At 36.4% G+C, this 23,879-nt stretch overlaps 1 protein-coding gene across 9 annotated transcripts in view; it reads left to right on the forward strand.

The window, feature by feature from the left end:
- NFIB (nuclear factor I B) overlaps positions 1–23,879 on the forward strand; it is a 433,275-nt gene that overhangs the window by 388,867 nt on the left and 20,529 nt on the right. For 5 of the 9 annotated variants that reach the window (XM_065878878.1, XM_065878880.1, XM_065878879.1 and 2 more), the window contains exons 7-8: positions 8,952–9,086; positions 12,921–13,105. In XM_065878878.1, the coding sequence (XP_065734950.1) occupies positions 8,952–9,086; positions 12,921–13,105 (320 nt within the window). Of the gene's footprint in view, positions 1–8,951; positions 9,087–12,920; positions 13,106–17,182; positions 17,349–20,410; positions 20,494–23,879 lie in introns of all 9 variants that reach the window. The other 4 variants (XM_065878874.1, XM_065878876.1, XM_065878875.1 and 1 more) reach the window with 2 other exon arrangements.

The following is a 23,879-nucleotide window of genomic DNA, read 5'->3' on the forward strand; positions in this document are numbered from 1 at the left end:
TTGAAGCATGTCCTCTGAAATATATTTAAAGAACAGTGAATCTATGGCCTTGTGACTCTACCCATGCACCTCTTTTCTGTCATTTATATTTCACTTAAACCATTGGGCATCACAGTACATCTTTTCTTGCCAGGAGCTGAGAGAGCCCCATTTTATTGTGAAGGAAATGGGGAAATGGAGAGGGTACCTCAGGGAATATGCAAAGCTTTCAAGTAAAGACACCTACTTGGTCTCTCTCCTTTCTTGTCCTACAGACTCACTCCCTCGGGGCACTTCCCCACATAGGTTCCTTTTTTTTTTTTTTTTTTTTTTAACATCTTTATTGGAGTATAATTGCTTTACAATGGAGTGTTAGTTTCTGCTTTATAACAAAGTGAATCATCTATACATATACATATATCCCCATATCTCCTCCCTCTTGCATCTCCCTCCCACCCTCCCTATCCTACCCTTCTAGGTGGTCACAAAAGCACCAAGCTGATCTATCTGTGTTATGCGGCTGCTTCCCACTAGCTATCTGTTTTACGTTTGGTAGTGTATATGTCCATGCTACTCTCTCACTTCGTCCCAGCTTACCCTTCCCCCTCCCCGTGTCCTCAAGTCCATTCTCTATGTCTGCATCTTTATTCCTGTCCTGCCCCTAGGTTCTTCAGAACCATTTTTTTTTTTTTAGATTCCATATATATGTGTTAGCATACGGTATTTGTTTTTCTCTTTCTGACTTACTTCACTCTGTATGACAGTCTCTAGGTCCATCCACCTCACTACAAATGACCCAATTTCATTTCTTTTTATGGCTGAGTAATATTCCATTGTATATATGTGCCACATCTTCTCTATCCATTCACCTGTCGATGGACACTTAGGTTGCTTCCATGTCCTGGCTATTGTAAATAGAGCTGCAATGAACATTGTGGTCCATGACTCTTTTTCAATTATGGTTTTCTCAGGGTATATAGCCAGTAGTGGGATTGCTGGGTCATATGGTAGTTCTATTTTTAGTTTTTTAAGGAACCTCCATACTGTTCTCCACAGTGGCTATATCCCCACATGGGTCCTTTATCTACAGGTAAAACTTAGGAAAGTAAGGATCAGTATGGTTCCCCACAGGGAAACAATAGAAATAAATCCATCAAAGCTCTGGGCCGGGATCTTCTGCACTTGGTAATTGCAGTATTTTTCATGACACTTATACAGTTATAAATAGCCTCTCCTCTAAATTTTCCTCTCCTGCACACAATTTACCCCCAGGCAAAAGCAGAGGAGGAGAAGCCTGGGTCTCTTTCAGTGCTCAGTCGGCAGAGTCATCCTCCCTGCCTTCTCCTTGTCCTCCAGGCACAGGGCCCAAGCTGTTTCCCTGTCTCAGGACTGACTCCGGATTTATGGCCTGAAGTACAAGTATCAGATTTCCAGCTCCTGAACTCATCCCACACACCAGCTTTAGTAGCCTCTCATTTATTATCTCATGTATTATAAAGAGCATTATTATTTTATACAGATGGGTCATTCCTTTTTCATGTTGTCATCCAGCTTTCACCCCAACATTTTAATGGAAAGCAGAAATTCCCCAGTTTAGCTAACGTTCACTTGTCAGTCTGTTTTGTGTTGCTTGACAGAGTTTCAAGGGAGTAACGGGCGTGTTAACCACCCTTGCCTTCTTCCAATGAGTTTGGTCTCTGAAGAGCTTTTCTATATCCAGAGTTTTTATAAATCTATAAAGCTCTTTAAAATCTAGAGAAGTCTAAAACCTGTAAAAAATTAAGAAACCTGGAAAACTGTGAGGGGTATTAAGTTAGTAAGACTTGTCAATATAATAAAATCTTGTCAAATCCTAGTCACTGGACTCCCTAAGCTAAATGTTCCCACATATGCACTTTTCTTCTTTGATCTGTATCATGCTCATACCAAAGGACCAAAGTTTCATTGCACCTTGAGTTTTCTTCTGCAAAAAAAGAACCCTGTAGCATCTGCTCAGCGGCTTGATAATGTAAAAAATAAGGAAGACATTTTTAACAATGATTATAGCTTTATAAGCACCTCATAATAAAATATACCTTAACATTAAATACTGGAAAATAAGAGAAGTCGGCAAGTGGTGATTTGTATCAAGAGGGTTCTTTTAGACTTGTTTACAAGTATGACATGTAAATAAGAAACACAACTTAGGAAGATGTAAAAATATTGGAATTTTAAAAGATTTTGAGGCAATTTGCTTCTTTGTTAACTAGATAGAAATACGTTTTTCTAAATCATAGGAATGGCACAGTTAATATATTTTGTTAGTGTTATGCTATGCTGAAAAGAACAGCTTCATAGAAATTCAAGAATTCTTGTGTGCTCTTACATAATTGATTTCAAATAGTTGTAAACTGTAAGTGTCATGTAGGGAAGAAGAAAAGGAATTTTTTTTTTTTTTAACGAAAATGATGTGTTTTCTACGTAGGCGATAGACATTCGATTTGTAACCTTAATCCACTGAAGCATATTGGAAAAGCTAACATATTGCTCTCCTATATGTGAAAAAGAAGCAGGTGCCCCAGACAGGCAGGTGTTGAGGTAGCTGTTGGAGCTTGCCCTAGATCACTAGTTGACTTCAGTGAAGTTCTACTAACAGGTGGCTAACTGATTGGAGTGTCATGTGACATTTATCCCGGGAGCGACTTGGATGACAGGTTGCTACAGACTGAGGAAGGGGTCTTTGCTTTGATGAAGGAATTGCCAAAACTCATGTCTCATTAGTGTTTCCTAAGGTTCTTTGGAAGTGAACAACAGTTTAATTAAGGGCTGACGTAAACACGTTTCTGCACACTTTCCCTGCAGCATTTTATCACATTAGAATTGATCAAAATTGTTGCCTTGGGCTGACTTGAACAGATATACATCTGGAGCGCCATTTGTGCAAGCTGCCGACTAGTCGAGTACATACGCTGTGTTTCACAGCAATGCTCTTCCTTTGTGGATGAAATTACGTGGTTGGGAGATGAGTTGATCTAACTCTTTATTTGCCTAAGCCTTTATCTCTTTGAAGTGTCGCGGTGAAATGAATGACACATCAGGGCTTAGGATGTATGTATGTCAGAGTGCCAAAAAAACTTAGAGTATGGCTAGTAAAAATTATATGATAACTTGCTTTTGCAAAATACTTATTTAGAGGCATGCGTAAGTCTAAATGAACTGACTTATATAAATAACCTACATGAACTTTTTCTTACATGGTAGTTTTCTATTATGTATTTAACTACGCAATTGGTTTCTAAAGCCATAGCTAATTGTCCGATTATAAATCTAAACGTGGGTGTAGACACTGAAGACGACCACCATCAATGTGAATCTCCTTTAAAAAGATAGTGTCTCTAATTTTTTGCCATTAAGAAGAATCCTTTCTATAATCCAGTATTATCATACTTGCAATTATTTAATGAATTTTTGTATTTAATGTCTGTCCTCTCTGCTGAACCGTAAGCATCACCAGGACACAGAGCGGGTTGTCTTGTTTAACATCTTGAACTTGATGCCTTTCCTTAGTTTCTCACACTTATTAGAAGCTCAGTGACTGATTTTGTATTCTCTCTTTGCTTTACATTCAGTTCCTTCTCATCTGGTGGTATCTATTCATGCATGATACATTTTAAGATAGACTGACTGTGGTTATTTCACTCATCCTACGCTACTGGTTATCATTCCCCCAGATAGCTTCTTTCACATGCAAGAGATTCTAAAATAAACTGCCTAGACACAGTGTCTGCTCCACTTCTTCTACCTTCTTTTAATCCTAGATTTTAAAAAATTCTTTTCCTGAGTAGCATGATCTTGTCCTCCACATTTTTTTTTTGTGCCCTTGATAAAATCATCTGTAGGAGGTAAGCCGTTAGTCAACTTTTTAAGCATACATATAGACATGCTACGGATATAACAAGTACAGAATAATAATGAAAAAAATCAAATAATATAAGACACAATCATAGGATCATTAAGGAAGTCTAGACCGCCAAAATTCTTTAGGAGGGATTACTTAAAGAGAAAGTAAGTCAAGTTGGTTCAGTGGATAAAATATAGTTCTATAAATGGAATAAGAGGGCAGAAAAACAATTTTCTAGCCCAAGGGACCATCCTATGCTAGGAAAGGCATAGAGTTAGAAGCACATCCCTTCGGGCCCCCCTTCTTCTCCAGGAGGCCATAAACAAATTAGCTTAAAGTTTAAATAAAATAGAATGATAAGGAAAGATTAAAGTAAAAATGTGGTACCATGCTAGATGTTAGGATGAAGGAGGTATCATCTGAAGGAGATGATTCCAGCTACTGTTTTTATGATGAACCACGATGAGGAATGTTTAAGAAAGAGAAGAGACAGGAAATTCTTGATGTAACCATTTAATCAAATGGGCCGAGTTGGGGAATGGAAAAAAATAGAGCTTTTGGAAAGTTTTCCCTTTGGCAGTCAATTCATTTATATAGTGCTGCTTTCCAAATCACATTTAAATTTCTTTGCCTGATTTCAAGCCTTCACTGTCCTCTGCTTCCCTCTCCTCCACCACCAGCAGCTCCTGCCTCCTTCCCACCAGTCAAAACACCAGCTAATCCTTTTCTTATCATCTGGCTTCTCTCTGCAACTTCTTTATTTCATGTATTACTCAACTTATGCATTGATAGTCTGTATTATTATTCAATTTATTGTATATTTATATATTATTCAGCTTTATTATTATTCAACTTATTTTCAACGTAATCTTTTTATGTATGATTCTTCCTGCTTGAAGGACATTAGATTGTGAAAAGCATGACATTTGTTTTTCTCCACAGAAAGGTCACGTAAAAACATCTTTCCATCTATCCACTCCTCAAACATGTTTTTTCTGTAGCATACTAGAGCATTAAAAATAGCAACGATATCGTTTTTCAGTTTGGCATGAGGTCTATTGGACTTCAGACATTCAAAGTAAAATTAAAATAAAAACAATGCGAGCTTGATTCATACTTAAAATGCAATAGCTAGAAACTCTACCCTATTTCTCCCAGATAATTGACCTTTTACTTTTATTCCCTCTTCAAGCCAGAGAGTTTTTTTTGTTTTCTTTGTGAGGGGGTAGGGGGTTCATTTTGTGTCACCTTAAGTACTTAGTGCCTTGTACAGGCTGTATAGCAGTATATTTTTATTGATTAATGAGCCCAAGGTTAATTTCATTTAGTGGGAAAACAAAGGCAGTTAAGCCTACTTTCTAATACTGCCATTCTTTATCTGTTTCTTAAAAAAACTGTTTCACTATGGACAGTGGACCTTCCCATTCTTATTTTTACTTACTTTAAGCTAATTTTGTTGTTTAAAAAGAAGGCAGTTTATGGTGCCTTTTACAATTTGAAGAGTGAATTTTATTTTGTTTCTGCAGTGTTGGCCTCTATAATTCCCCTGTGTGTTTTGGACATGAAGGTACCGTTATTATTCAGTGTATGCCTAAAGAGAACTAGAAAATAAATGGACCTGTAATCATTACCCAGTAAAGCCAAGTGTATCATTTTGACTAAGAAAATGCAAAGGCTTCGTTTCTCAAAAATTACATAATCACCTATATTGTTGAATCTCTCTGTACAAACACCCCTGATTTATATGCCCTTTATGAAAAGAGGCTCATGTGAATTCGCCTGGGTTTAATGAAAATTCTGAAATAGTTGTAGTAGTTGCAATAGCCTTGGTTGATCTTCTCCAGAAATGACATAACTAGAATGACACTCATTCTGCTTCCCAAACTCTGGTCATATTTAATTGTTTTTAAATGATGTATAGTATATGCTTTATGACTTATACTGTGGAGTCTTTAGGAACTCATTTACCCACGTTAATTTAATTCAAAATTTATATTGAAGCACAAGTAAAGCATAAGAGTGTCAATAGAAACTTACCGGTTTCTTTTTCTAAGAGTTAATTTTAAATTAAAAATTTGGAATGGAAACTTATTACATCATCTATAAAGTGAGGGATGTTATATAGAGGTTCTTTCCACCTCTGACAATCTATATGTCTGTGATTAACTTGCAGCAGGCCAAAACCTATATTTGTGTATTACCTTTTTTAAAAAAAAATAAATTTATTTATTTTATTTGTTGCTGCACATGGGCTTTCTCTAGTTGTGTTGCGTGGGCTTCTCATGGCTCTAGGCGCACGGGCTTCAGTAGTTGTGGCTCAGTGGATTAGTTGCTCCGCGGCATGTAGGATTTTCCCGCACCGGTGCTCGAACCCGTGTGCCCTGCATTGGCAGGTGGATTTCTTAACCACTGCACCACCATGGAAGGCCCTGTGTATTACCTTTTAAAATCACATAGCTCTTAAGTGGAGTCAAATATTATTTTTGGCATTTTTACGGTAACTTAGCTGAAATGAACTTCCTTTGTCTATTTTTTAAATGGTTTTAAAAGTTTCTCTTTTTTTTAATGTAGCAGCGTTAGGTGCTGTGGTTTTGTTAGTAAAAGTTTCTTTCCTTTTTTTTTTTTTTTTACTTTTTGAGAAAGATATAAGGAAATGGTACACTCATCAAAGTTCTGATAGGGTAGTGACAGCCAGTTAGTCACAAATTGTAGCTTACAGCTACAAGTACGCCTGTCATTTTTTTGTAGACTGTGATATCTACTGTAGTTACAGTAGCATATGTATTCTTTACATGCCAGTGTGCTGAAAACATATTTAATTTTATTGGATGCCTTCACCAGAGCTTAGGTAATTTTTTAAATGGTAAAACAGTGATAACTAGTTTCTTATCTTAATAGCACCATGAAGTTTTTTTCTCATGTCAAAAAAATGATCTTAATTAAAAATGCAAATTGTATATATATATTTTATGTGTGATAAAGTCTTGGGTTTTTTTTCTTTTAATAAAATTTTCTCCTTTTATGAGGAGAAATATGAAAATATGTCTTAAACTGAAATATTTATAGGTGAAATTATATGATGCCTGGGATTTGCTTCAAAGTAATGCAGGGGGAGGGAGTATAGATGGGGTAAAGATGAAATAATTGAATAATTGAAGAAGCTGAGTGATGAGTACTGGAGAAGAATCCATTATTATTCTGTCTACCTGTGTATATATTTAAAGTTTTTGATAATAGAAATCTAAACTTCATGGCTCATGTGATTTTTGGAACATTTTACTATACATTTATAAACCTCTGTAAAAATCAGCATTACTCTAGGTGTTGGAAAAAGGGCACATCTCTTCTTACCAACTGGAGTTCCCTCCTGAATTCCATATTCCAACTAGCTGTATGGTACAGTCTCGTGGTCACCCAAGATGATGACTTTCTAAATTAGTTATTTATTGAATTGGGTTAATTCTGTTGAAATATCTATTATTGCATTAGCTCTATCTCTACTCTTATTTCAGGTCTCATATCTGTCTTTTGGCAGTATTAAATATTTGTGGGATGAATGAATGAATGAAGCCCTGAATACTTCTCCTGTCACAGCTCTTTTTATAATTCCTTTTTAACTTGTCTTTATCCCCTGTCTAGATTTCAGGTTTTATAGAGGCTGAAGCCAAATCTAGGTCACAGTTGTGTCCCCAGTATCTGGCGCAGAGTCTGGTCTACACTAGACCTTCAGTAAATATCTATGGAATGAATGTAGTAATTAATTTATCTTCTTAAGTGGTATCCAGGATTACTGTCTTTATTTCAGCTAATTCATCCTCCATGTAGTTTCTGGAGGGATTGCTCTACACAGCAAATATGATCCTATTTTGCCCATCAATAGTGTTTTCTTATCAGGGTAAGCATTCAGACATTTATACATGAAATCTGAGACCCCTCATTGTGTGGGTCATGCCAGCTGTTCGCTCCCTCTCTCATCTTTGTACTTCACCACTCCACAGACTATGTGTAGTACTTACATATTTTATGCCCCCCTCCTTTGGAACATTTCCTCCTTCTGGGAATGTCACCCCCATCCATGTTTTAAACGTTGTGTCACTGAGGGCACCATCCTTAACCTGGGGAAGCTGAGGTGATCACTGCCCCTGTGCAGTGAGGCTGGAGAAGTAGCAGCAAACACCACAGCACCTCTGCTCTCAACACAGTTTCTCCTTCTCAACTGCTGACAACCATTTTCTTCTTACCATTTTTCTCTTCACTGACCGTGAATATCCCTACAGCGGCAATTACTTTTTTATTTTTTGTAACATCCTCCCTTTACCTGGCAAATAGAAGAACCCAATAAATATTTGCAGAATGAACATATTAAGGAATGTCTTTTTTGCTAAACAAGTAATGAGTTTTCCATAAAAGATGTTAAATCAGTGATAGATTATACTTACCAGCATACTCAAGGGTTGTTTTTCACATTTGCACCAGGTTTTCTCTATTTTTTAGTTCGGTCAAAAGACAAACCCCTGAATTGTATACATTTAAGAATGAAATGCTGGGCTTCCCTGGTGGCGCAGTGGTTGAGAGTCCGCCTGCCGATGCAGGGGACGCGGGTTCGTGCCCCGGTCCGGGAAGATCCCACATGCCGCGGAGCGGCTGGACCCGTGAGCCATGGCCGCTGAGCCTGCGCGTCCGGAACCTGTGCTCCGCAGCGGGAGAGGCCACAGCAGTGAGAGGCCCGCATACCGCAAAAAAACCAAAAACGAATGAAATGCTGAGGTTAAAAAAGACCTTGATGTGAACCAAGGGACCGAGGGAAACGTGATGCTTAGTTGTTCAGAAGTTCAAAGTTTATTTAGTGGTCAGAATAATTCCGATGATACTTGTTAATGAAGCCTTGGGTTAGCTTCAGTGGAGATTGTTTCTGACAGATATTTCACAGCTCCAACATAGCTGGGTCTTTGACCCTCATTTTGTATTTTGTAAAAGAGCAAAAAGTACAAAAATCATAAAATGTTGGAAAATGAGATCTCTTACTAGGTTGATGTGAACCTTGTAGCTTAAGAAAGTTGTAAAGCTTGGGCTTTCCTCTCTTTCTCTGCAGATATGTCTTCTCCGACTACTATGAAGAAGCCTGAAAAGCCATTGTTCAGCTCTACATCTCCACAAGATTCCTCCCCAAGATTGAGCACTTTCCCCCAGCACCACCATCCCGGAATACCTGGAGTTGCACACAGTGGTAAGGAGTTTCAAGCGTAGAAGAGAAACCTCCCTCTTATTTGCAGAGCCTAAACCCTCAAGGATGGATCAAAACTCTATCCTTATAGCTACGGTGACCTATTTTCTCAACCAAAGAGGGAGGGTTATAATCTGATCCAAAAATTTTTTATTAATATATGAGGAAAGATTTTAAAGCCATACAATTAAATAGCATCTACATAATGTATTTTTAAATTGCCTGTATTGGAAAGACTACAATCACAAAAGATAAGAAAATATATAGTTATCTTAACAGTAGCTTCCAGGTTGGTCCTAATTTTATATATTTTACTAAGAGAAAGATGGAGTTTCAAGTATGCTGCTGAGTTAGAGTATTTCCAGCAGCATTGATATATAGACACTATTTCCATAGATACTATTTTCTCTACAGAAATCAATATTTTAGCTACTTATTTGGGAGTAAAATTAATCAGAAAAGTAAAAGAAGTACTTTTCTTTGACAATTATTTCATATACATAAATCCTTCCTGTGGGCTAGTACATTTGATATTATGTTTAATATCATAATTTAAATAGGAAAAAGAATCCGATATTTCACATTTATACTTTGAGGAACAATTAATGTTAAATCCTCTTTTAAAATTGAAAATGAGATATAATTCATAAGCAATACTCCATACATTTTACCTATTGCTCTTAAACCCTAGAAAGGAGTAGTCTGAATTTTAGGTGGAGAAAGTTTATTATGTAAAAAAATAAATATGTTTATAGTGATACTCTTATTGCTTTAAATTTATGGTGAGACAACTCTTTATTCTTCAAAAAAACTGAATCTAGTTTTTAAACCTTTATTCAAGGGATATGACATCTGTTTATAATAAAGTTCGTAGCTTTGGTCTATAAATATATATTGATATGTATTGTCCCTATACTTAAAAATGCATGGCCTTCAATGCTACCATTAAGACAATTATAAAATTAAGAGAAGAATATACAAGTCAGCTGTGGTATATAAAATTTTTTACATTTATTTATTGTACTGCTAAGATAGATGAAAAAAGTCAGTAACTATTTCATACATTTGTAACGTTGAGTATCTGGGCAAAATTAACTTAGAAGTCAAATCACCCATATCTGATTAAAGTGTTCATATTTCTAATATTTGGAAAAAATTCAACAGTACATTTTTACATAATAAACCATGAGAGATCTAGATAAGCCTTCCACCTTTGTCCTTTACCATATATATGTTCAGTATGTAATATATTAGGGCCTGTGGCCGACACCTTATCATGAGAAACAGTTTCTCTCCTTAAAGAGCTCATGGCATAGTGGGGAGAGAGAGGGACCATATCATCAGCCAGGCATCGAGTATGAACAGGATTACATCCTTGGAGGAGGATTAGATGCCTGGAAGAGGTATGTTCTCAACTGAAGTTTGAAGAGTGAGTTCACCACAAGAAGGAACAAGCCGGGGGGTGGTCATTTCAGGCAGAATGGACAGCGTGTATCAATGCAGTAGAGGTCATTGCAGCAAGGAACTGCCATATGTGGAAGGATCCGCAAATGTTGAAATGTGCCCTGAATAGGAGAGAGTGGCCAGAGATGAGGCCAAAGAAGTAGAGCAAGACTGGGTCTTAAAGCACTTGAGGTCTGTACAAACCTGTGAAGTTGTTGGGATTTTATTATTGAAGCAGTAGGGAGCCATTGAAAGATTCTTAGCAGAGAAGTTCCATGATTTAAATGATACTTTTAAAAAAAATTATTAATTTGAGACTATACAGGATATATTGGAAGGAGCAAGACTGGAGGAAAGAAGGCAATTAGGAAGACTTTGTAATATCTAGGCAAGGAATACATAAATGTACATGTATGCATGCACGTATGTATGAATTCTTTCATAATGAAGGGAAACATTTTTTGCTTTGTAGTTTGCTTTTCTTTCTTTAAAGGACTAGAATGACTTTTATTGAGAAAGTAGCCATTTTTACTTTCATTGGGAATTCTGCATTCTATCTAGTTTGTATCAGGCCAGCCAGAGCTTATTTGAGCATAAGTACTTGGGAGCCCAGAGGTTTGAGCTCTGATTTGCTACGTAGCAGTTCAGATCAAAAGAGATCTCTTCCGAAACTACTGATGCCAAATGATCTTAAAGCCCAGAGGACCCATGACGGAGCTATGTATGTATCCTCCAAGGGTTTGTGTACAGATATAAGTAAAGACCGTGGTTAAATTGAGCTGAGATTAAGAGCACTTCAACACTGAGTCAAAAGATATGCAACTTAATTTAGGCGTTGGCATTTTCTTAAGTTACACATTCAAGTGTGTTTACTTCTTAAATAAAGTAGTATTTCAACAAGGAGTTTTGTTTTAAGAAATAGGTAATTGTTCTCTGAAATGCATCCCTTTGATGGAGGATGCTCAAACTTCAGTGTGTGCAAAGATTACGTGGGGCACTTGTTTCAAATGCACTTTCTGGTGCCTCACCCCTGGAGGTCCTCATCTAGTAGGTCTGTGGTTAGGCCCAGGAATCTGTACTGTAGCAACAATCCAGAGGATTCTGAGTTCCCTGGACATTCAGGGAGCAGAGTTGTGACCATAAAACTGAGTTCATGACTCTTCTATGATGTACATTTTAAATTTCTTGTATCTTCTGAAAAAGCTTTCTTTGGGGAAGATAAGGAATATCCCTTAAGGGTAATTTTTTTGGTACATAATTACCAAGCTGGAGATAAGTCATTCCAGATGATTTTCATTTATAGGTCATGGAAGGAATTTATTTTTCATATTGTTTGCTACATTGTCTCATAAAACACTAAACATTTATCATATAAATTTCCTATGATCTGGATCAAAATAGTAAATAGAAATAGACAGTTAATCTTCACTTCTATCTATACTGGTTGATCCTCTTAAATTGTACTTCTGTAAAGTACAAATTTAACATTATGGAGAGAATGATTGTGCAGTTGTATTCTCTCCCCATTTTTAAACTTAAGCATCATATTTTAAAAACTAAATAATAAATTATGATCACACTGATTTTGAAAAATTACAGTAAAATTAAACATTATGTACCTCACATATGTTTTGTACATTATTTCTCTTTATAAAATACGTGATTTATGGGTAAGTTAAATATGCCTATATGAAAGTTAAAATTTGCATTTCTGAGGGTTTTGTTCTTGGTCTTATCTCAATAATGTCTTTTGAGCTACATGTAGTAAAAGTTAGAGTAGGAAGAAAATAGAACTCTTGGTTTTAAAGGGAACCTTTTCATTAAAAAAAAGAGTTCCCGGGTTTATGTTCAAATATTCCAAAGCATTTATACAATGATCAGGTAATTATTCAGGACATTACTAATTATTGGCTTCCCTTCTAAATAATGCAAAATATTTACTTAAAATTGGAGTACACTTCTGTTTTGAATTTTGGTAGAAAATGTGTGGGTCCCCTGCCCCCTACTTAATGCTGTGACTTGGTCTGTACTTAGGAGACAAAGACTTTTTAATCAAAGAATGTGTTCTGATGGGAAATAACTTTGCTTAAAGAAATATTTTATGAATTATTGGCTTAACCTATAAAAGAGAACCTTCTTTTTTAAAAAACCATTCATAGAGCTAAAAAGCAAGATTGTTCGTTCCCTAGACTGGAGGTGATATCTGTGTGGGCTTAGCAGTCCTGGCATAGAGGATAATAGTAAAAGACTAGCTTATTTTAAGAGAGTTTGGTTAAATCAGAGGGAGGAAATGAAGAGCCTTCGGTTGTATAGTTTCCCAGGATTCTGTAGGATTGGGACGGAGCAGTATGGCCAACAGCTAATGAGTTCTCTTTTCTTTCCTGTCTCCTGCAGTCATCTCAACTCGGACTCCACCTCCACCCTCACCGTTGCCATTTCCAACACAAGCTATTCTCCCTCCAGCCCCGTCGAGCTACTTCTCTCATCCGACGATCAGATATCCTCCCCACCTGAATCCTCAGGATACTCTGAAGAACTATGTACCTTCTTATGACCCATCCAGTCCGCAAACCAGCCAGGTAAAAATGAGAGAGAACATATAATTAAAGCACAGGTCTAACGGTAAGCCCTGAAGCTTACTTAGACAGTGTGTCTGGCAGAACAGCAAGCTTTTGAAATCCATCTTCAGGAAGTTTCTTGGTGACTCACTAAGTTTTTATTGAAAGGTGGCTGAATGACAGGTAGGAAGTGTGTTGCCCCAAAGGAAGGGGCACATTTGTGAAGATGTTCTTGGTTTGATGTTTGGGGATTTTCATTGAGTGAAGAGAAAGTTAATGCAGAAGGTCCACTGACAAAAATGTTCTGAGCTGGAGTTCACACCTCTGAAATACCTGGTCCGACACAGAGACAAAGTGCTTATTTCAGGCAGAAGCGAAGTATGAGCTAAAATAAACACACACAAAAGACCTTACAGTTGTATTCATAGACCAACTATTAGGTATTAAAATAAGCTTTGGTAATGTAAACATTTTCAGTGTTTGATGACTACTTGAATATTCTTTGCTCAGACATGACTATGTTTCATAATGAGTGACATTACCAGAAGTCTTTTTTCTTTTTTTAATTTTTATAGTGGTAAACACTGTGCAGTGGCTTTAAGGATTCTTTGTATGAGTGTAGTGACTCATGTGCCTTCCTCATTCCCTAAACATGTGGTTCCTCCTTTGGAGAGGTCACTTCATGGGGATTTGGTATAAGAGGATTTTCCACAATCAAGTAGACAGTCTGCCAAAGCTGGCCCTATCAACCATCGTAATATCAAAGATCTGTAATGTCATTTCGATCTTATGGTCTGGTATTTGGCTCTGCTGTTTTACCTCCAAGACTCCTGTCCACTTCTTCTCACAGTTTTTAACGTTCTGCGGGATTTTCATAAGTGTTCTGACATTAATGTTGTTCATTTACTAAAATGCCAGTAAACAGTATGTGCATATTAATTTAGAATTAACAAAGAAAGATCTGAAAAAAAAATTCCCTTTGGTCTTAATTTAATTGTTAACACGGAGCAAAATGGTCCCTTCTGATTTTGTGTGTGTGTGTGTGTGTGTGTGTGTGTGTGTGTGAGTAACAACATGTCCAGCACTATTTGGGTTACTTAACATTAAGTTATCTGTACTTTTAGCTCCATTGACTAGTAATGCTAAACTAAGTATACTGTTCTTGAATTTTGAATTTAAAGTTAAATGATTTGTGTTTTAGAAGAAAATGTTCAAATGGTGTAGCACTTTTAATGACTGTAATAATAATTACTAAGTAAAACAGTAGGATCTTGGTATATCAATTTAGAAGTAAAATTTGCTGTCAGAGCATGGATTCAAAAGTCTCAGTTCCATAGAGCATTTTGCTAGACTCAGCTGGGAACAGTGCACACAAGGTCTGATTTTAATTTGTGTAGAATTTCCATGAATAACAAAGTCTAATTAAGACATCCATTAAAAGTCCTTAACGTTAATTCAGTGTGGAAAATCTTAGAGTTCCATTGGATTTTTTTTTTTAACTGATGTCTTAATTAGGCGCTGTTAGGGGAGAAATTATGCAAATTAAAATCAGGGCCTTAGTGTTCTGCATTTCTTTAATTATTCAGTGCTTGTTTTACGTATATTTCAATTTCTTTATAAGTTAAGAGGGCATGTTAGGTGATAATCTGCCTATATTGTTCTCAGTTTTTCTTCATATTTTCAAGGTAAAGACCGAGCTTCTGAGAAGCATCTTACTCTCATCTCAATTTAAAAAAAAATTCCCTCTCAGGATTTTGTATAATAGGAGCAATGTACTATAAGTAGGATAATCCTTTCCTAATGCTGTTCGTCTTCAGATAAGATGTCTCTCTTTTCATATCTACAATATGAAAGTTCATCTATTAGCAACCTTAAAAGACAAGCTTTATAGTGTAGCTTCATCTGTTTTGAACCAACAGAAAACTGAAAAGAAATAACCCTTCCATTCTTCTGACCCTGAGTTTCAGGAAAGTTGCCTATATTGGCTTGGGAGTTCTTTCTTTGTCACTTTCACTTTTTTTTTAAATGAGAGAAACATCTGTTTGTTGGTTTATGTCGATTCAATTCCAGTAGACGAGGCTTGCAGGGTGGGCAAGGTAATATATTTGGTGGCAGCATTTTCTTGACAATATTGTTATTTTTCTCTTCCATGCTCTCAGGTAGGTACTGTCAAAGTGTTTTGGTGAACACAATTTAAAGAAAGGCTTTTTACCATCGAATGTACCACCGATGATAAAACATGATCACTCTTTTTTTCTTGGGGGAGATATATAAAGCAGTCTTTTGGCAGTGGTCGCATAACCAAAAGTTGATGGTCTTCTTTAGAAACAAATTGCTTTTTCCCTTTGAAAGGAAAAGTGGGTCTTTATTATAAACTGCAGAGTTGTTTTTGCAGGAACATTATATCTGCTTTGATGTTTAACTTCAACTCAAAACCAGGTAATTTGCACTTCAAAATAGGGCTCTTGATATTCACCTTTTTAGCTCTAAAAATCGGGAAAAAATGAGGACTTGTTGACCTGTTGTCAACTGTTCCTTTCCAGTATCCCCCAGGGCTGCACTGATTTTGACTGTTAAGTCGAGCAACTGAGATGCTTTGTCCTCCCCACAGCAGTTTGGAGATTAATTGCATTGCTGCTACACCGATTAGAGTGAGACAGTCATGCTATTTAATGGAATATTTTAAATAAAATTAGTCTAAGATATAACTCTCTCCTAGGTCTCCATAGGGGGAAAAAATCTGGTCAGTTTTCCTGACTTAAATACTTAATTTACTCATGATGAATATGTAGGATATTCAAAAGTTCATTTTCTTTATAGAATAAATAATGTGGCCTCTGAGGCACCCAACTAAGACTTACTTCATGTCTCTAAGTTCTAATAGTGAAGTGTTCTTAGCTGTTTATCTTTTTCTTTAAAGAAATGTCTACTTGTAATTTATGTGCAGGCATTTAGAAAAATATTCTGTTTCATTGCTTTTTGGACTTTAAAAGGGGTACAGATTATAAAGACTAAACATTTGTGGAGAACACCCTCAGAGCAAATTGTTGTGTACGTTATGTACTGGTGAATTCCAACATGAGCATAATTTAAAATACCATTCTCTGTCTAGAAAAATACATTCCAGTATTTCTTCAAACAGTGTTCCCTTAGAATTTTGTCTCCCACTATGGACACTAGGTTAAAACTCAGATAATAATATCTTTTCTATCACTGCCTAGCGGATTTTCTCTTTAATTCTCACAGATGTCAACAATCAGTGTTTTGTGTAAACTCTCCATGCCCAGCAATGGAAGAGTAACTCAAAAAGCAGAGTATATTTGATTGCCCTCTGCTTCACTTCAGCACATTTTAATTTACGTTGGAAATCTTTTATTTGTAGGTGTAGGGTTGGACCTAGTTCAGCGTTTTATATCATTGTGTGGACACTGGAATTTTAAATGTTTAAAATATCATTCTACCTGCGTATATTAGTAAATCGTCACAAGTCGAGTGGAGATTCTAAGATCAAAATTGCCTGATGTGTGTTTCTGAGTGCACCTGTGTGTGAGCAAGGGCTAGCATGTTTGTATGCCAAAGAATGGGCCTTGACTATACATGATGGGCATTGTTGAGTTTGACTCCTTTGGTCTCCTAGAAATCCTTGTCTTCCTTGTCTCAGTGATATCATCATTTAGGTAAATTTTGTGTTCTGAAAGCCAAAAGTGACCATGAAGAGCAGATAAGAAGGTAGCACTGATTCTAATTCTCACTAGCTCAGTAAGGACTTCTGTTTTAGCCTCGGGCTCAGCATTGAAGTCTCCACTTGAGTTTTCTGTCCAACTCAGTGGAAGGATCAGTTCTACCTGGCTCTCGGGGTGTTGTAAAGATGACTAAACCTATATAAAGTGCTTTGAAGCTGGAGACTTTCTTTAAATGCTGCTGCTCCTTATGACTACTAACCACTGACGAGCCTCTCTGACTCAGATCCGAGAGAGCTTGTGTGGCGGTTGCATACAGCACGCGGGGTCCGCTCAGCCCTGTGTGCTGAGTGGACTTGTTGGACGAGATGACTGCCTTTTGGAGTGTTTCACCCGGCATTCTGTTTTTGTTTTGTAGCCTAACAGCAGTGGTCAAGTGGTAGGGAAAGTGCCTGGCCATTTCACTCCTGTCTTGGCACCCTCTCCCCATCCCAGTGCAGTGCGACCTGTGACCCTGACCATGACAGATACTAAACCCATCACTACATCCACTGAAGGTGAGGCAGCTTCACCTACAGCAACCAGTAAGTATTTCTGTAGGAAATGAGAAATGTCCATCAAAGGCGCCGTTGGATATCTGATCCAAGGTGGAAAACACGGCAACTTTTCCAGCTACCCGACCCGATGGAGATTTCTCATTTATGTGGAACTAGCAGGCATGAATGTGGCCTGGCTCTCGCAAGCTCTCTCTTATCAAATTTCACTCAGTGCGTCCTATTTGAAAAGGGAGAAGCTTATTTGTTTGAGTAAATAGCTATAACATAAATAACAAGTCATGCCTGCTTGTTCGAGGTATACATCGAAAATGCACTGAATAACATAACAGTGTACAAGGTTTTTATATCACCCGAAGAGAGATTAGGTAATTGTTAGTTATTGGAGCATTCCTATAGAAATTAAGCCCCTTCACAAGGCAGGCTGAATCAGTACCTCTGTAAGATAATTGCATGTTTACATCACTGCAGGTTATGTCATTGTGAGAAACAGTCACACAATGTTGGGTGGAGAAAACATTTCAGAGCTTAGTATTAGGCACATGTAAGCTACCTGCACTTTCATTGTCTGCAACTTTTTAAAAAAATGTTTGGAGTATTTAGCCTATTATGGTGCATCAGGTATTATGATTTTTAGCATGGCCATAACATTTTAAATGTCAGAGATTTAGCCAGTGAATTTACATGCACATACCAATAACCCAAATGATTCCTTTGCTTCTTTGTATAGAGTACTCATAAGTACGCAGGAGTTATTACCCAGTTTTTCAATTGGCTTCATCCACACTGCCAGCTTTTTAGAACTGGAGCTGGTGTGCACAGATTGGTAAAGTGGAATGATAAAATTCCAGTCGGGAGGAATTAGCATGCTTCTCGTCAATTATACTTATACGTTAAATCCAGAGCTTCTCTTTTCTTTTTTAGAACAAGAAAATCCCTATGCTCTGGAAATTCCTGTGTGAAATTACAGAGATTTAGAAGTACCACTGGTTCTTTCTTTCTCGGCCATTGGAAAGTGCTCTTTTTTTGTGGCCTCTGAAAGGCTAGGAAGGAACCCTACAAGAAAAACGGACAATACTTGGAGTGTACAGTGAACTCAGCATTTCTTTCCCCAAATTCATGAGGCCCCATCAAATGATAAAACCACACAAGCTTGTAATTCCCATCAGTAATCATTAATTCTCAGTAACTGGTTTGTTGATAGAGGGTCCTACACTAGTGAACACTTCCCTGAATGCACAGATGGATGAGACCCAGTCAAGGAGGAATAAGAATCCTTTGTGCTACAGGTTAGCTATGTACATTACAGTCACTAAAATGCTACATCCAAATTTTAAAAGTGGATGCCTTGGGCATCTTTGAGCAAACAAAGTCAACACTTTAAATAAAAGCAAATAGAAAGCAAAGATTTTTAAGTAGTTGAAAGTTCCAGAAACTTCTGGTACCTACTCTTATACTGACATGAATAGATTACATTCAAGGGAAGATCAGACCGAAACGATCACAGCTCACCTATGGGAGTACTGTCAGCCTGTTTGTTAATGAATTGTTCTTATACTCACGTACAGGTTGATTAAAAAGAGATCTTATTTGACTTATAAAATCATAAAATATTCAAAGGAATATTTTGGTTGTATAAAGATGGCTGCATCAGTCCATTTTCCACTCCTGCACAAAAGCGATATAGTGAGTCGTTTTTCTTTCCTATAAACAAAGTTGTCGCTGCACCTCCCCAGGCGCCACTGATGAGAAATTAGCCATTGAATTCATAAATCAGAAAAATTAAGGAAAACACAGAGGCCAAGGAAACCTCTTTCTCGTGGTTGAAAAGAAAGAATAGCACAGACTTGGTGCCCACTCTCTAAGGGTGAGGCTCTTCTTCAATGGTGTGTGTTGAATTCCAGAGGTCTGGAGATTGAATTGGGGACACTGGCTGCTTAGTGCTGCTCTTGAGTGAGCCCTTCATTCAGGAATAACTAAAAGGTGAATTGTGAGCATCTTCACTGTTTTAAAAAGTTGACCTAAAAAAGCCTCAACGGGCCAAATGAACGTGGCAGGATTAGTGTATTCGTTTTAAAAACGCCTTTTAAGAATTAACGTCTGGATTCCTCATTAATCTGACAGTTTTAAACCAAATATTATAGCTTTCTTCAGACTATAGATGTAACATAAATGATGAAAATTTACTTTTTCTGTTTATTCTGACATGGAACAATGGGATTGCTTAGAGCTGGGAAGATACATTAGTCCTTTCCTTTGTGAAAAGGAACAAACATCTTTAGGGCTAGGGAGATGTTTTCTTTGAAAAATTCGCTCTGCACCAAAAAGTACCTGTACAAAAAGTACTTGCACGGTGAGACCGTAATAATTTAAGGAGTATTCACCATCTATCAACTCCCTCTCTGGACCAATCACAAAAAAATTGACTTTTTGTGCTTCTGGAAAAGAAATGATTTTTTTCAGAAACATTTCTATCAAACTTAAGGGCATTTTCACATTAAATAAAATACTGAGCTAATTCATTCTGTATGATATAATAAAATAGCCTTCTCCTTTATGTTAATAATGTTAGATATTCTTTTTAGTAAGACTTTTCAGTAAGACATTTTTCATCCTATATCATCAAGCACATCTGCTTAAATCCCATCATTTAAACCTTTCACTTTTTCCTGACAGACTTTCAGTCTGCTTTTACATTTAGAATCACAGACCATCATTGATTATCCCATTATTAGACAACCAGTATCTTGTGAAAAGGTACATCTAGGAAAGGGACCCTTCTGTTTAGGCAGTCCTTGGTACTCCTGCAAGACTGTAACCAGAGCATGTGTGAGATGCCCACACCAAAGTATGGGATATGGTTACTGGATAGATTTTTTGGGAGGGGGATAAACCAGTCAACTTGAGGTCAACTGTCATTTATATCAGTGGTATTCACTCACACGAAAGAGAAGAGAAAGACATTGTGTTTTGTTTTTGTTTTTTTTGTTTTTTGGTTGCAAGTCCCACTTCTCTGGGTTTCTTTTGCGTGGACAGGGTGTTCATTTGATAGTTCGCAATTTTTATCTTTGTTTTTGTTCTTCCTTAATCAGCCTACACAGCCTCAGGCACATCTCAAGCCAATCGATATGTGGGACTAAGCCCAAGAGACCCATCCTTCCTACATCAGCAACAGGTGGGCAAGTTTCACCCAGGTGTGATGGTGTAGCCACGCTTTTGCATTGGTGCTTTTTCTCCATGCTGCCTCTCAGATCTTGACTCAGAACGGGGCTCACGGGGCTTCTGAGAAAGAAATTGATCATTTCATTTTCCAAAATATCTTCTCATTTATCCATTGTTTCTCGCCTCTCTAAACAGGGTGTCTCAAATTGGCTCAAGACCTTTTCCTTCTCTGTAGCATATTTCATAACATCCATGAATAAACAGTGTTTCAGCCAGAGTATTTTTCTGTTTTACTGGCTATTGAGAGCTTACCAGCCTATACCTTCCAAAGACAAAAATTGTCAATTGATTTAAAAGCCAATTAAAGTAGGAGCACTACACAATTTGTGGGTTTTTTTTTGAGCTCTTTCATATTTTCCAGATGTTTTACTCCTCATTTTGGTATTTTAGTCCAAGAAGATGAGTTTTGAAGCTAAAATCTCAGGCGACGCATCCTTCCTATTTTAATAGGTTTAAATTGGTTTACTGATTTCGGATGTGATAAAACACTTTTTTTTGGTTCTGCTTTCTTACCTCATTTATGTTTCAAGTAGCATTTTAAATTTCACATCTCATTAATGCTGTAAATTTAATGCAAATGAAGTGTTTACCCAAACTGTGAAAATATACAGCCAGGATTAATGGTAGCTTATAAACAAATTAGCCATAGTCAAAAGCGTGGACCATACAAATACAGAAATCCCACGATTCTAGTTACGGGATGACAGAAATCATTCTAAACACTTCCAAATTTAAATATATTTTATGATGCATATGTTTGCTGCTCTCAAGTTTTGATAGCAGAGCAGTTTGAAATTAACAGTGTGCAAAATATTGCACAGGGAAAAATGTCTATAATGAATCAGAAAGAGCTGGTATTAATGAGCTTGCTCTTCATTTACAGCATAAGTTGTATGTGCAACTGAGTTTTTACAGATGTAGCGAGCCTGTGCAGGTACTCATGCCAGCTTCTTTTGTTCTAGACTTGTCCACCTAGTTTATGCTTATCATGCCTATCTGTGCCTCATGTGGAACTTTCAAGTCCTGCCCAGTTGCAGGCCAAGGTGGCAGACTGCTTATATTAAAGGTCACCACATGCAGAGTTCAGAGAAAATCGTAAAGATGATAGCTTATTCAAGATACTTGATGTTTTGCCAGGTTTAAAAAAAAGCAAAACAAAACAAAACAAAAGAGTGAGAGCTAACTGAAAACATCTGTACACAGTTATGAAAATACCAAATAATAATTAGTGGTTTTGCCAGCCATTGGCTTTTCAACATAATTTTCTGAAATGTTGCTTTTTTTCACCTCTAAAATTGCTATAATATGAAATATGCTATAATTACTGTAATATGGTTCTATTTGACAAATGTATATGTTCCTTGTGTTTTTTAAAAACAAATGCAGGATTCATAGGTTTAGAAACTTATTCTCTTACAAATCATTTCACATATTTTCAGAAATGTTTTTGTCATGAGACTTGCATTCTTAATGACATGTCTCTAGTTTTCAGTTAACTTTTAATTCATAGAATCGTGCCTCTGTTATTTAAACCTTTAGCCCAAACACATTTAGAATATTATAACCACTTTCATGTATTTAGAAGCAATCTTCCCATCCTCCTGTCCTAACCTAAGGCAGCTTTAAGTTTTTAATTTATAACTTATGACCGTCATTAGAGCCTCATGTAATTATGATCACAAAAATTGATTATATAAAAGTTATTTTTTCTTTCACATGTCCAAGGATAAATCAAGAAAACTTAACAAGCATCAGGAAAATACTAGTCTTAACGTAGATAGAGTTCTGAGCACATTTTAATTGAAAAAAAAAAAAAAAATATATATATATATATATATATATATATATATGAGTTCTAGAACTACAAACTTTTTTCATCAAAGGCTGCCGCTTGTTATTTAAGTAGACAATGTCGAGTGAAGACCTCTTACAATATAAATATGATTAGATGGGTCAAATATGGTGTACACTTATGGAATATATAATGTGTATTGATCTTTGAAAGAAAAATTATATAAGCTTCATAATGAAAAATATAATGTTCAGTTTTAAGTGCCATACAGACAGATAATTTGTCCTCTGTATAATGAAAGAATTAGTGCTACTTTTTGAATTGAAGAAGCCCTATATGCCAATTCATAATAAGCTACAATTTGAGGCATGCAGAAAATGAGTGTATATGCGTATCATACTATACACGTATATTACTAAACTAAGGCTCTAGTTAAAAGCTTTCAATTACTTTAATCCTTTCAAATTTTAACAGAATCCTAGAGATGAAGTTTTATGTTTACTGTCCAGGAACAGAGGGACAGGAACAGTTTAAATGACTTCAGTAGAGTAAAGGTTATTCTTTAGTACATCAGAAATGAGATTGATTTACTGTGTCCTTTCATTACTTTCCAAAGATTTAAAAGAGACCACTCTTCTAGCAGCAGGTTTTAAATGCATTTGGTTTAAAGTACTCAGTGATGAATGGAAAGAAAAATCAAGGGGTACATGAAATAAAGGTAATCAATCATTTTATATTAGCTAGGAGAAATTCAAAATTAGAAAGGCAATGGTTTTAGTCTGAGAGAGTTCTTTTAAACATTCCCCTTAGCTTTTAATATACATGACCCCTTAAGAATAAATATTGTCACCAGGTACATTCTTCAGTTTATTGGCGACTGCTTTATAAAGATTTATCCTTTTAGGTTATGAAAAGTATTGATGTGCATTGTTGAGTGCTATTTTTTTCTTAGAAAAGAACTTTAATATAGCCTACATAAATTAGAGATAACAATAAATTTAAAATTGTTGAATAATTTTGACTGTCTTATAAATAATCTTTCCACGCAATGACACTAAAGCAGAGCTTTCAATATAATTATTCCTAACACACAAGGACACTGACTTCTTAAATTAAGATGGGAAATATTAAAATTAACCCTGTACTCCACTGGTAAGAGTAATACATTCATTTTGGCAAATCTGAAGACTAAAAGCATAAGCTTTTATAACCATTAACTTGGAATACATGCAGTTGTTATTAGTAATTATACACCACTGTGCTCCTTTTTATAATGGTTATTACTGCTCACTACTGGTTGCTAACTGCCTTGAAATATAGTTTTTCTGACACAGGAATTCCACTGCCATTCTAAATGTGATATCTCATTTGAATCTGAAAACTAAAATCACATAATCTTGAAGAATATTTCAAAAAAGATTTCTTTAAAACAATTGATTATTTTCCATTAAAAACAGTCCTCTAATTAGTCATAATAATCAGCTCATGCCAGCTGATCAGAACTTTGAAGTTTCCCTTTATCTCTTAACTCAATCTTGAGTGTTTTT

The sequence above is a fragment of the Phocoena phocoena genome, chromosome 6, assembly GCF_963924675.1.
Source record: "Phocoena phocoena chromosome 6, mPhoPho1.1, whole genome shotgun sequence".
In the NCBI taxonomy this organism is placed as follows: Eukaryota; Metazoa; Chordata; class Mammalia; order Artiodactyla; family Phocoenidae; genus Phocoena; species Phocoena phocoena.